The sequence below is a fragment of the Osmia lignaria genome, chromosome 5 (assembly GCF_051020975.1).
Source record: "Osmia lignaria lignaria isolate PbOS001 chromosome 5, iyOsmLign1, whole genome shotgun sequence".
NCBI classification, from domain to species: Eukaryota; Metazoa; Arthropoda; class Insecta; order Hymenoptera; family Megachilidae; genus Osmia; species Osmia lignaria.
In genome coordinates, this window is record NC_135036.1 from 10,806,079 (window position 1) to 10,820,209 (window position 14,131).

The following is a 14,131-nucleotide window of genomic DNA, read 5'->3' on the forward strand; positions in this document are numbered from 1 at the left end:
AATTATTTAGCTTCGTACGTTTTCTTTCAGTAGCTTCAACTGGGCTGAATAGTGCTCCGTAACGAGTGGGCGATGTTCAGCTTCAATAAGTTAGGGATTTTCGTTTTGTATCCAAGTTCGGTAAATAAATTCATCCGAATTTATGAGAAAAAAAAATATGTTAGATGAGCAGTCTATCTTATATTTCATTTAGGGTTATATAACTGAAAGAAAAGAATTTTGTTTCCCTTTGATTTTGCTTTTTAAAAATTATTTAAAATCAACACAAAACTTGTATTTTAAAAAGACCGCCCAACGGCGATCGTGGCGCCATCTATACACGGACGGCTCAAACTATTCGACGATTAGTTTCCGCAACTTTCGAATAGATGGCGCTAGTGTTACTCTTGAAAATCTATCGGTAACTCGTTAAGTAGTTTGAGACATTTGTATATAGATGGCGCTACAGTCGTATTAAAAAAATTTGATTTTGGGCAGTCTTTGTAAAATACAAATTTTGCGTTTACTTTGATTTATCAAATATGAGATTATTTTTCATAGGCGATTTAACTTTGCAATTGATTGCAAAGTATGATACCACTAGAGGCTTCATAATGAAGCTTTCATCTGGTAACGTTGATATTTTGAAGTAATCTGTTATAATAGGATAAAGGAGGCGATGCTCGTTCTCGAGACCCCACATTTACGACCCCTCAAAAACGAAGGTATATCCAGTCTTGTTGGATCATAATCATTGCTGAGTTTATAGAGCAGGAATACGAATTGGTCGAAGGCAGCTCGTCGCATGGTAATAGGTCAATGAGAATAATTAAGAACTTTGGAATTTGATTTACTAAAAACGATTGGAACCAAATATGTGGTTGGAGGAATGCGATAGTTTCGCCGAATTATGGCGAGGTTATCTGCCGTATTATTTATTGATAATCTTACCGATTTTCATTATTATCTCTCCGGTTAACCCAGTTGCCGCATCGCACGAATTCCCCGTACATCGGATGCATCAGTATGACTTGCACGGTGTACCGCACGGTAAAAAAAAATTTCTCTTTTCACATTTACACTTTATTGAAATGTTATTATAATTCAATTTACATAATTTTTATTAAGGTTGCCGTAGCGCTCCAATTTCCTTGGAAGCAAGGTCTCTTACAGGATGGAGTACCTCCAGACACTGTATTGTTACAAAAGCCTTAGATCTTACACCAACTTTGTTTAATTCAATCAAACAGAAGGCTGGAGGTTTGATAGTAGTTTTACCACAAAAAATCACTGATTTGACGCCAGAGGAGAAACAGGTTGATTGAATTTGACTTTAGTTTGAATTACTTTATTACAATGTACCTTTGTATTTTAGCATATTATGAGCTTGGAAGAAACCATGCTGTTTGGACCAGAGACAACAATTCCAGTATATTTTACTCCATGGCATCCAGACCTTCAAACTATTTTGGATGATCTTTCAAATGGATTTATTACCGATGAGAAAGCTGGCTCAGCAGCTGAAGCCATGTTTAACTCTGTATCTGCTAGTGGTTATCAAGTAGTTGTACCAACTGGACAAGCACTTGCTAAAACAGATGTGAAAGTGGCTACTTTACATGGAAAGTTAACTGGCACAGGAGCTGAAGAGAAATTACCAACAATAGCTTTGGTAACCCATTATGATAGTGCTGGAGTTGCACCTGTAAGTAAATATTGATTGTTTCTTCTGCACAGCTAAGGATTTTGAAAAAAAATAATATATATACTGTTATTAACAAATAGGAGTTGTCTTTTGGAGCAGACAGTAATGCATCTGGAGTAGCCATGTTATTGGAAATAGCAAGATTATTCTCTATTTTATATTCTACTAGTAGATCAAGACCTCAGTACAATCTTATTTTCATTATAACTGGTGCTGGCAAGCTGAATTACCAAGGTAGTAAAAAATGGTTAGAAGATCAATTGGATGGCCTTGAAGGCTCCATAATACAAGTAATATATATTTAAAAAATATTCATTACTGTATTAGATTTTAAGATTGTCTCTATGAATAATTAAATATTTGTTTTTATAGGATGCAGCTTATGTAATTTGTCTCGATACGGTATCTACCAGCGATAATCTTTACATTCACGTTTCAAAACCGCCGAAAGAAAATTCTACGGGTGGTCTCTTTTGCAAAGAACTTAAAGCTGTATCCGAATCATTGAACACTACCTCCGTTGAAGGTGTACATAAAAAAATTAATCTGGCCGAAGAAACTTTAGCTTGGGAACACGAAAGATACAGCATTCGTAGATTACCAGCAACAACGTTATCTACTTTGAAAAGTCACGAAGATCCAATTAGAGCAACAATCTTAGATGTTGTACAAACAGGACAGATAGATAAGTTGTATAAACATACGCAAGTAGTTTCAGAGGCATTGGCAAGGCATATATATAATTTAAGTTCTAGTCAAATCTTCACTGAACCATTAGTACGTTTCTTTTTTAAATTAGAAAAAAATATATGTACTTTTATCTATTACAGTTTACTTTTTTTAGGATGTATCTAAGGAGTCGTTATCGTTATGGTTTAATTATTTAGCCTCCCAACCAAGAGCTGCTCCATTATTAGCAGACAAAAATAACATATTAGTTGGTACATTAAAAGAGGGGATGGCTAGGTATCTTGGTGATGTCAAAGTTACCTTACACAGTCCTGATAAACAGGACCCTGAGTTTGTATTTTATGACGTTACAAAAGCTATGCTAAACGTGTACAGGTAAATTTTACAATCTCATATCATCATTATTGGTAAAATTCCTTGTGGATAATATTATTTATTACGTTTCAGTGTTAAGCCAGCTGTGTTTGATCTCTTTCTAACAATTGCCATTATTATATACTTGGGAATTGTTTATGCAATCGTACACAATTTCCCTCGTGCATATTCTCTAGCGACTCGCTTCTCAATTAAAAATAAAACATCGTGAATTTATATAAAAACATAACAAATTTATTGCATTGTAAAAAATTCACATCAAATCTTTAATAACAAATGTTACAAGTATAAATTGAAAATCAAACAGAATTGTATGTACATTAATTTTCTTCATATTATTCTTCATTTAGACATATTGTATCGTAGATATTTATAAAAGTTATATCGTTATTAATTTCGGTAAAGTGTTTGGCCTTTTACCTTTGCTCTCGATAAAAGCAATGCAAATAATATTATAAATAGTATTATATAAAACTATTAATAAATTGTCAATTCACGTTTTTTGATAAATTACTGCTTAAAAGTACGTGATAATTAAGACCAAGTTATAACAGACCAAATAGTGAGATTTCAGAATGCAATTTATGATAAAAAAGACTGGAAAATTTTAGTATAAACACAGATTCAGAACATCTAACATATATCTAGTAATAAAAGTAAAAATTTCAAATTATACATAGAATAATAGGTTGCTAATTTTGTTAAAATGCAGGCTGAATATTTCTTTTAGTATACCTACTAAGTAGTCACTACTGTATTTATATTATAATATGCAATATTCACACTGTAATCTACTTCTAAACATTGTTTCTTGTATGAATGAATGTAATTCAGTAATAATAATATAAGATGATAATAAACGGGTAGTATTACCTAATAGAAACAAGATGCTTACAAAGCAGATTCTTTTGTTAGAATACGCGAAAAATTAATTACTAGATACCGATACTGTGAGAACATTTGTTAGATAAGGCAAAGCAACTTAAGACATAAATTATTTAAATAATAAATTATGATGAATATTTATTAGAAATTATTTAAATAAAATGTAAAAAGGTTGTAAAATAAAACTGAAAATGTCCTTCGATTTGACTTCTACTTGAAAGATAATATCCAAATCATGTTATAGAAAATCATGCTGTGATTGAAGATCATTATACTTCTAAACAGGTTTGACTAGTTCATTATTTCCTTTCTCTTCTTCAGAACGATTCAGCATTTGTTGAGGTATACTACATATTGTAACATCTACAAAATATGAATTTTACTATTAATAAAAGTACCGTTTCATTTATTTTTTTAAGAACAATTATTAACAAGAATATTGTACTAAATCATTTAATATTTTAACAGGTTTTAAACTCCAGAATAAAAAATGGATATTACAAAAGCCTATGAGTCTTTTGGCAGAGTGTATAAAGCCAGAGTTGAATGCAATAAAAGCAGCTGGTACTTGGAAAAATGAACGAATAATCGCTTCACCTCAACGAACACGAATTACACTAACAAATGGAATAAAAGCTCTCAATTTTTGTGCAAATAATTATTTAGGCTTAGCAGTAAGTATAGAAATAATAGAAATACTGAATTTATATTATATTGATTAATTTCATTTCTAGGATAACAAGGAAGTCATTTCAGCAGCAAAAGTTGCTCTGGATAAATATGGAGCTGGATTGAGTTCTGTAAGATTCATATGTGGCACTCAAGAGATTCACGTAGAATTAGAAGAGAAAATTGCTCAATTTCATGGCAGAGAAGCTGCCATTCTCTATGCATCTTGTTTTGATGCAAATGCTGGACTCTTTGAAACATTGTTGACACCTGAAGATGCAGTTTTAAGCGATGAACTTAATCATGCATCTATCATTGATGGTATTAGATTATGTAAGGCAAAAAAATATAGGTGAGTGAAATTGCTGAATACATCTGGTAGTTAGTTAATCTAAATAAAAAAAACTGTTTAAATTATACTTTGTGAAGATACAAGCACAGGGACATGGTAGATTTAGAAAATAAACTTCAAGATAGCATGTCTTCTCGTTTACGTCTCATCGCAACAGATGGTGTCTTTTCTATGGATGGCACTGTTGCACCATTGCCACAAATTGTTCAGCTTGCAAAGAAATATAATGCTCTTACTTTTGTCGATGACTGTCATGCAACTGGTTTCTTCGGAAAAACTGGAAGGTATTGGTATATGTATTAATAATATCTTTTATTGATACAAATCTTTTATGTTTTAAAGCTTCTTATATTCCTAATTCATATACTTATCAATTATATTGCTATGGATACCTTGGTATATGAACAATTATATTGTAATTTAAAGATTTCTAGGAACAATAATTTTAGGAGTAATTTATTTATAGGGGTACAGAAGAATATTTTAATCAATTGGGAAGCATCGACATTATAAATTCAACATTGGGCAAAGCTCTTGGTGGAGCAGCAGGTGGTTATACAACTGGTATAAAAGAACTGATTAATTTGTTAAGGCAACGCAGCAGGCCATATTTATTTTCGAATTCATTGCCTCCTCCTGTAGTCGCGTCAGCAAGTAAGGTGCGCTAGAAAAACGTTATTTATCTTTTTTACACAATCATATCATATCCTATATTATGTACAGGTCATGGATTTAATAACAAACTCTACAGAGTTCTTGGATCAATTACGAAATAACACCAATTTGTTTAGAAACGGTATGAAAGCAGCAGGTTTCACAATTAATGGTGACAATCATCCTATTTGTCCTGTTATGATAGGTGATGCAAGATTAGCCACTGAATTTGCTGATAAGATGATTGGTTAATACTTTACAATATTAAAATTCTAACGAAAACTAATAACATTTTCTAAATTTACGAATTATTACATTTTTCAGAGAGGGGAATTTATGTTATTGGTTTCAGTTATCCTGTAGTACCAAAAGACAAGGCACGTATACGTGTTCAGATTAGTGCTGCACATTCACAAAAGGACATAGAACACGCCATGAGTGCATTTATACATATCGGAAAAGAACTTGAAATTATTTGCTAAAAATATTTTACAGTTCACACACGAAAATAGAAATTGTTGGTAAAACTAGTGGCATATATAAAAATAAAATTTACACAATGTTGCTCAAGTAGTGTTTAATGTGTACAGACACCAAAGCAAATATCTTCATACATGCAGAGGAAAATGTTCTTATTAAATATCATAAATAAAAATATTACCTTTTATATAAATTTTGCAATGTATAAGACTTTTTAGTTAGAAAAATTTTTGATTAGAAGTAAAGTTATACATTCTTATTAAACGTTAATTATATGTATAGACGTTAAGGTTTGTACGGTTTCACAAGATTTTCAGAAAATTCTTTGACTTGTTGAACTCCACGAACTTCCCTTTCTAATAAAGGAAGTCGGGTAATGTGAAAATCTTCATAAAGATCCATTATCTAGAAAAACAAGTTATTTAATTAATTTATATTATTTCTACATTTAAATAAGACTAAAGGATCCTCCTGTTACCTGTTCCAAATATTTATCTTGTATTTTATGCCTAGCAAAGCAGAGTCTACAAGGTGCATCCCCTTCCTTCAAAAACAATAATTGATTCACTATAATATTATGAGTATCAATGCCACATTTTGTTAATTCCTGTACAAGCCTTTCCGTTTCATAAAGTGACAAGAACTCTGCTATGCATACGCAAATAAATGTTGTCTGATCAGGATTTCTAAATTGTTCATTAACTTGCCGAATAACAATAAGCATTTCCTCTATTTTATTGCAAAATGTATCTACATTGAAATCTGTCATGCCCAATAATGAACTTATCTGAAATTGAATAGATTTAAAATTAAAGTACACTTTAAATTAGTATGTACTTCATACTGAATTATTTCATGTACCCGTGTAATGAAAGGGCTAATTTTCATTTTTAAACGCATCAGTTTTCCCAATCCTTTTTCTACTACTTGTGGAAATGATAGTAGTCTTAAAGTATGACCAGTTGGAGCAGTATCAAAGACAACAACAGAAAAGTTCATTCCCTTAACAAGCCTAAAGATAAAATCAAAATGTTAAGTATCTATGTAGTCTGAGTTAAATAATTTATTACTAACTTCATAACTTCTGCATAACTCATTGCTTCATCAATTCCAGGAAATGCCCCCACAATTTCTTGCATTATACTTTTACTTAATCTCATTGCTTCTCCTCCTAGAACTGTTGTATGAAGTAGTTAAGTAAATCAGTTCTTAATCGCACATAAAAATTCATAACTCATAAAAAGAGAGATACCTGCTTCATTCTCAAAATATTCCTCGGGTAGTTCTGTGATACCAACATTGGGATCTATTTCCATAGCAAAGAGATTATCAAAACCTTTTACTTTCGTCGGAATTTTACTAAATTTTTGATCAAACGCATCGGAAATATTGTGCGCTGGATCGGTTGAAATGATAAGTACATTTTCCCTGACTTTCGACAATTGCACAGCCAACGAACAACTGAAAAATAAAGTTCATTAGAACATCTGTAACAAGTAATAAACAATATGCAGAGGTTATATGTACCTGCAGGTTGTTTTACCAACTCCACCTTTGCCACCGACAAATATCCATCGCAAAGATCGTTGCTCGATCACATTCCTAATCGAAGGTTCATATTCGATCGGTTCACTGTCATTTATATTCATAATGATACACGAGAAAAATGTCTCGAATAATTTTAACACGTCATTTATTAACGTAGCTAGTAACGAGGATGACACAGAAGAACAGAAAAATTATACCATGAACCGTTCAATTCACTGAATAGATAAATGCTTTGACTATATACCTAGATATATAGTCAAAGGGATAAACAATGGGGTTGTCTGGGACCCCTTAAATTATGACCCCTCGAAAACAAAGGCATGTCCAGTCTTCTACATCTGTAGTCACTGCTACTACACACGATGGATGTAGTGGTTTTTAATAGTAGGCTAATTTGGAAATGGTCAAAGTGCCTGTAAACTACGCTCTGAAACGCTAGTTCAAATTTTTTGTGATTTTGTTAATGCTATTGTGAATTTTCTTGATTAGCGTGAGTAGAAAATTGCACATAGCATGCCGCAGTTTCATAAAATTGAAATAAATCGGACCGAATGGGAGGTTCCGGAACGGTATCAAATGCTCACTCCAGTAGGATCAGGAGCTTACGGTCAAGTGTGGTAAGGAAAGAGGATCATAATTAAAATTACCATCAATGAATTGCATAATGATTATTATAGCGTCAAGAATTTTTCAGGTTGACGCGATTCTTATAATTTATCTGCAATGTTTCAATAAACCTGTTCTATCGATTCTAATTAATTCGATATTTAGCTGTGACCGTGAACCGTTGGCAACCTTGACATTTCTATTGTTTCATTCTATCGTTTAAAAATCTGAACTATTTTTCCCGCGAATTATATTTTGCGGTCAATTATTAATTGTAAATCAGGAATTGCGGCAAACCTTGTGAGCGCATCATCGCGTTCTATATCGTTTAACAAACTATAATTAGAACATTTGACAATGCTTTTCCAAGAATGTGAATGTCGCGAAATCTATAATTTCATTTTATGATTCATATCGTTTATTGAATGTTATTTAATATTTTGCAGTTCAGCAGTTGACACTAAAACTGACCAGAAAGTAGCAATTAAAAAGTTAGCTAGACCATTCCAGTCAGCTGTACATGCAAAACGTACATACAGAGAGCTTCGTATGTTGAAACATATGAATCATGAAAATGTAAGTCAACAAAAATGGATTATATATGTATAATATATTTTTAATGTTGGCATTGTAGAAAATGAAAGCATTGAAGAAGTACTTTGTCTTGGCAATTGAAATTAAAACCACCTATATTCTGCATCTGTGTTAATTATTGTTAAAGTACTATTAATGCTAGTCATCTTAATTTATTATAGGTGATTGGTCTACTAGATGTATTTCATCCATCCTCATCATTGGAAGATTTCCAACACGTGTATGTATTTCACTAAACTATCCCATGATTTTATTTGCTGCTTAACAGATAAAAATGTTTACAATTTTGATTATCATGTTCTAGTAATATCATATGCTTTTAATAGATATTTAGTTACACATTTGATGGGTGCAGATCTCAATAATATTGTAAGGACACAAACGCTTTCCAATGATCATGTACAGTTTCTTGTGTATCAAATTCTTCGTGGTCTTAAGTATATTCATTCAGCAGGCATAATACACAGGGTAAAGTAATACGAATTATTATATTGTAATAATTGAATATAATACAAATATTTTAACTGATTTGTACTGTTTAGGACCTGAAACCCTCTAACATAGCTGTAAATGAGGATTGTGAGTTAAAAATTTTAGATTTTGGATTAGCCAGGCCTACAGAGAATGAAATGACTGGTTATGTCGCAACTAGATGGTATAGGGCTCCAGAAATTATGCTTAATTGGATGCACTATAATCAAACAGGTAGTTTGATTATAGCTCTTAACAACAACTAATTGTTAACTAGTAACATACTAAAATAATTCTAATTTTTAGTTGATATTTGGTCAGTTGGATGTATAATGGCTGAATTATTAACAAGACGAACGTTATTTCCCGGTACAGATCGTATCCTTTTTATAATCATGCCTTCTAATCTTGTTAAATACTGGTACTCAATAATCGTAATCAATGTTTGTGCTTTCCATTTAATTCATATCAATTTAATTTATATCATATTTGTATACGTATAAATTTGTTCATAATTATATGAACGGAATATCACGAATCTTTAACCATCTCAGACATAAAAAATACGCTTTTTGCTAAGGCTCTACATGGCTTCTTTTTTGCTTTAACATTTTTCAGTGCTAATAGCTTAATACCTTATATTTTATTTATCATTTGGCACAAATTGCATTCATTTAGTTTTAATTCAATAACGAAAGAAATTTACTTTTTTTTTTTTTAAAGAAAAAGGATATATATATATATATATATGTGTGTACGTTTTTTAATATGCTTTAATGCATAAAATCATATCATTAGCCGTAATAACTAAAGTACTTAGTGAAAGTAGAAAAAGGTGTGGTGGAACCTTAGCAAGAGCAGATATACATCAACTGAACTTAATAATGGAAATACTGGGTACTCCGCGAGACGAGTTTATGCAAAAAATATCATCCGAATCGGTAAGTAATTTTCAAATAATTGTTTAATAACAAAATGTATAACAGATTCTATTATCGCATGCTGCACATTTGTTACATTCTTGCGGTTTAAATGCTTTGCATGTTACATACACATTTTTTACACGTTTTCTTAATTAATAGCCTTTTGTTAGACGTGATTCTAATGAAGAAATTGTGTTTTTATAAACTCACCTAGCGTGTGTTATTTTTATGTACTCCACTTTTACTGTTTGTATTTTTCTCTGGAATGACATTATTGCTTCAAACAAGGGCAGTTCTGGACCGATTCAAATTTTGTTTAATTGTATATAATGAATTATGCTTTAAACATACCTTAACTTTAAGCAGACATTGATCATCTAACACGAGTCTTAGTACTCTGTGGTACACCCACAGAAGAAACTTTAAGCAAAATTACCAGCCAAGAGGTAATTTTTTTGATTTTTAAAATAAATATTTTTTATAATATTGTTCGGTATTTTTCAAATTAAATTCTTCTGTGAATTATGAAATTTTTCTTACATTTTGTACATTTCTTATTTATTTTTAATACAATATACTAATCATGATTTTGCTTTGAGTTTTATATTACATGCATTAACTGCAAATAAAAGTACGTGCTATAAGCAGTAATATAATGGCATATTGAAATGAAGCAAATTACCAACTCTTTCATGATTTATATAACTTCAAAAAAAATGTAAAACACTGAAATGACAAGTGAAAATATTGTTTTAGGCACGAAATTATATACAAAGTTTACCTCCATTAAAGAAAAAGAATTTCAAAGATGTTTTTCGAGGAGCTGATCCTTTAGGTAACTGTAGAATTAAAAAATTTAAGTTTTTACTTATTATAATGAACATAAATTTAATGCATTTTCTATTACTTTTCAGCTATAGATTTACTCGAATTAATGTTAGAATTAGACGCTGAAAAACGAATTACAGCAGAACAAGCTTTAGCTCATCCATATCTTGCACAGTATGCTGATCCAACAGATGAACCAGTGTCTTTGCCATATGATCAGAGTTTTGAAGATATGGATTTACCAGTTGAAAACTGGAAAGGTCTGAAATACCACTCTACATAGTTTTTATAATTAATTCAATTTCATATAAAAATAATGAAAAATAATTATTTTTAGAACTTGTTTATCATGAAGTTATAAACTTTGTACCTCAACAGCTACCTGCAATGTCTTCACCAATTGAATCTACTTCATAAAATTCTGTTGGTAACACAAGTAACAATATAGATGTAAGCACAGTAGGATAATATTAACAACAAACAAGTATAAAGATATGTAAAATTGTTATACACAACAAATGTAATTGTATATAATATGATGTTACATAGGTAACATAATTATTCATGCAAACTTATTTGTATTAGAGGCAAAATGTATATTTTTGTTAATGACGTATGATACAAGAAATGCTAATATTTTTCACTTTAAACGTAAATTATACATCCATTAAAAATGTGACAATTATTGTTGCATGTTTAAACGATTTCAAGCTACAATTTCAATACGAATATAAATTCAGAAATTATGGTATTATTTCCGAAGGCAAACAGTATTTTTTTACAAAATCGTATTGCTCAATAGAAAGAAAGGAAATAATTTTATATTAAAGTACTAGCTTCAGAACTTCAAATTTTGTTTTATTCGCTACTGGTTCTAGTCTATAGTAGAGGACATATTACATCGAATTTATAATAATAAATGATCTTATTTTTTCAAATAGTAATTAAAAGTAATTTTATTTGTTATATTGATGTTTTTAACAAAAAACATGGCTGAATAATTTTTTGATCTTTGTATATTTATTATTCACAATTTAAACCATCAGTTTTATTAATTTTTATTTTCATTGTATCATATTAATTACAAAAATAATTATGGCAGAAGTCAATAGTTAAAGAGATTCATTGTATACTTCATGTATTGTTTCAATTTTTTTTGGTGTACTTTTCTAAATTTTAGTAATTTAAAAATTCATATACATATAATGCATAATTCAAACATAATACTTCCACTGCATTCTTTTAATAGAAAAATTTTCGCAACCGATTTTAATATGAATTCAAGACACATATACAAAATCTTAATAATATGTAAGTGATGTTATCTTTACAAATGGAGGGTTAAATAACCTGATTATTGATTGGAGCAGTCTATCATGCCAATTGTTTGGACTGAACACGAAACTTTGAAATTAGTAACTCTTTATAGCGAACATGAGTGTTTAAGGAATCCTTTGCATCCTAATTTTAAAGATAAACTTTCTCGCTACAAAGCATACAAAAATATTGTGGATCACATGAATATCTGTGGTTTGACAGTCTGTGATTGTATCAAAAGAATCACTTACATAAAAGCTCAATATTGTTATGAATTGTCTAAAATCGGTGCAGCAATATCTTGCGAAAAGTTTTATAAACCAACAGCAAGTTGGTTTCCAATAATACATCAACTGTTTTTTCCATTTATAACACAGGATTGTATAAATGATTTCTGGAAGGTATAGGATTTACATAATAAGAATGTACATATAAGAGCTTATGCAAAGATTTCATATTATTTTTTTAAATACAAAGAACAAGTAAATTAACTAGTTTGTATATTATATTAAGTTATATCTTATTTATTGTAACATATATACATGTATCGTTTTACAAATAATATACAAGTGTATGTAATTTTGTAAATTTTATTAATTTAAATTAATTTATATATATATATATATATATCATATTTAGATAAGTCATGATAAAAAAGATGTATTTAACGATTATCGTGAAGAAACAAATAAGCAATTAACCCGTTCGACTTCGATGGAATTAGATACACCAGGAAGAGACTGTATTTGTCCCTATGCAAATTGTCATTGTGATATATCCTACTTAACTAAATCTCGCGCACATGCCAAGTAATTTGTTTTGTTCTTATAATACTATTGTGGAAAGAAGTTTATTATAACAATCTCTGCTTAGGAAAGTAACTAAAACTGATGTTGGGAGTAATAGCAGGAGAAGTATTAATACAGAACACGCAGCACAAACTGATGTGTCCTATTTCAAAATCAAGGGTACAAGTTGTCAAATACATCTGGAAGATGATATACTCACTGCAGAGGATAGTAAAGGGAAAAAGAAAAGTTACGAAGAGTTTGATATGTTTGGAAAGAATATAGCGTGTCAACTACGCAACATAGATTTTGGTAATTATATGCTACATCGTAAGACGAAAACCATTACTAATAGATAATGTTCACTTTTAGAAATTGCTATTAAACTGGAGAAACGTATACAAGATCTAATTGCACAAGAACGTCTCGATAATATGAAAGCAAACTGTTCGGAATGTTATACTTCGTCAAATTGTAGCGAATGTAAAATTATTCGTAAGGAAATGGTTTGTAACTGTGGTTTGCCAGTGATTATGATCAAGACAGATCAATGTTGCGAATTTGATTGCAAGCAAACACTTTAAGTGAAAAAAAATTCTATCGTACCCGTCAAATATTTAAATGTTTAGCACACAGATATTTTAAACAAGATCCATAATACACAGTACATCATTAAATTGGTATTTGTCTGTGTTGTATTATTACAAAATTAATTTAATAAATAATCTAGTGGTGTGTACACGTTAAATATAATTTATTCCAAACCTAAATCACTCATAAGATTCCAAATTCGACCATTAGGCTGTATAAATTAACTCTCAAAATAAATGTTTGACAAACTTGTATTTTAAAAATACCGCCATAAATTATTTTTAAAAATCGACCTTAGCGCCATCTATACAGAAACGGTGGAAACTACACGACAATTTACCGACCTACCACCTGGGGTGCCAGAGACCCCGAAGCATCAATTGACTCTACATACCGACCTACCACCTGGGGTGCCAGAGACCCCGTAGCATCAATTGACTTTACATACCGACCTACCACCTGGGGTGTCAGAGACCCCGAAGCATCAATTGACTCTACATACCGACCTACCACCTGGGGTGCCAGGGACCCCGAAGCATCAATTGACTCTGCATACCGACCTACCACCAGGGGTGCCAGGGACCCCGGCTGCAACGCCACTGGCGCCACCTATCGGGAAATCGCGGAAACTACTCGTCGAGTAGTTTCAGCCGTTTTCGTATAGGTGGCGCAACGG

The 14,131-nt window shown here is 31.0% G+C and overlaps 5 protein-coding genes across 7 annotated transcripts; 4 read left to right on the forward strand and 1 right to left on the reverse strand.

The window, feature by feature from the left end:
* Positions 1 to 545: 545 nt before the first annotated feature.
* On the forward strand, positions 546 to 3,732 carry LOC117604744 (BOS complex subunit NCLN). Its single transcript, XM_034325164.2, has 7 exons — positions 546 to 1,029; positions 1,108 to 1,295; positions 1,355 to 1,684; positions 1,765 to 1,974; positions 2,057 to 2,461; positions 2,529 to 2,749; positions 2,822 to 3,732. The coding sequence occupies exons 1-7, from the start codon at positions 855 to 857 to the stop codon at positions 2,958 to 2,960; spliced, it is 1,668 nt and encodes a 555-aa protein (XP_034181055.1). The 5' UTR covers positions 546 to 854; the 3' UTR covers positions 2,961 to 3,732.
* A 140-nt stretch (positions 3,733 to 3,872) lies between these two features.
* Gcat (Glycine C-acetyltransferase) lies at positions 3,873 to 5,973 on the forward strand. 2 transcript variants are annotated; one of them, XM_034325165.2, is made up of 7 exons: positions 3,873 to 4,028; positions 4,103 to 4,308; positions 4,369 to 4,655; positions 4,733 to 4,939; positions 5,122 to 5,314; positions 5,379 to 5,556; positions 5,634 to 5,973. In XM_034325165.2, exons 1-7 carry the CDS (start codon positions 4,007 to 4,009, stop codon positions 5,789 to 5,791), a joined length of 1,251 nt encoding a protein of 416 aa, XP_034181056.2. In that variant the 5' UTR covers positions 3,873 to 4,006; the 3' UTR covers positions 5,792 to 5,973. The 2 variants fall into 2 exon arrangements, with proteins under 2 accessions (XP_034181056.2, XP_034181057.2); XM_034325166.2 differs by having other exon boundaries at positions 3,942 to 3,976.
* An 81-nt stretch (positions 5,974 to 6,054) lies between these two features.
* On the reverse strand, positions 6,055 to 7,552 carry LOC117604748 (ATPase ASNA1 homolog). Its single transcript, XM_034325170.2, has 6 exons — positions 7,317 to 7,552; positions 7,042 to 7,250; positions 6,864 to 6,966; positions 6,651 to 6,801; positions 6,268 to 6,576; positions 6,055 to 6,194 (listed from the first exon to the last, which is right to left on the reverse strand). The coding sequence occupies exons 1-6, from the start codon at positions 7,436 to 7,438 to the stop codon at positions 6,075 to 6,077; spliced, it is 1,014 nt and encodes a 337-aa protein (XP_034181061.1). The 5' UTR covers positions 7,439 to 7,552; the 3' UTR covers positions 6,055 to 6,074.
* A 127-nt stretch (positions 7,553 to 7,679) lies between these two features.
* Positions 7,680 to 11,649, forward strand: LOC117604747 (mitogen-activated protein kinase p38b). 2 transcript variants are annotated; one of them, XM_034325167.2, is made up of 10 exons: positions 7,680 to 7,954; positions 8,390 to 8,519; positions 8,699 to 8,757; positions 8,864 to 9,005; positions 9,080 to 9,242; positions 9,315 to 9,386; positions 9,870 to 9,949; positions 10,688 to 10,766; positions 10,846 to 11,019; positions 11,097 to 11,649. In XM_034325167.2, the coding sequence occupies exons 1-10, from the start codon at positions 7,851 to 7,853 to the stop codon at positions 11,174 to 11,176; spliced, it is 1,083 nt and encodes a 360-aa protein (XP_034181058.1). In that variant the 5' UTR covers positions 7,680 to 7,850; the 3' UTR covers positions 11,177 to 11,649. The 2 variants fall into 2 exon arrangements, with proteins under 2 accessions (XP_034181058.1, XP_034181059.1); XM_034325168.2 differs by lacking the exon at positions 9,870 to 9,949 and adding an exon at positions 10,298 to 10,377.
* Positions 11,650 to 11,797: 148 nt separating this feature from the next.
* Positions 11,798 to 13,585, forward strand: LOC117604749 (uncharacterized). Its single transcript, XM_034325171.2, has 4 exons — positions 11,798 to 12,477; positions 12,716 to 12,885; positions 12,950 to 13,176; positions 13,237 to 13,585. Exons 1-4 carry the CDS (start codon positions 12,136 to 12,138, stop codon positions 13,446 to 13,448), a joined length of 951 nt encoding a protein of 316 aa, XP_034181062.1. The 5' UTR covers positions 11,798 to 12,135; the 3' UTR covers positions 13,449 to 13,585.
* Positions 13,586 to 14,131: the final 546 nt, after the last annotated feature.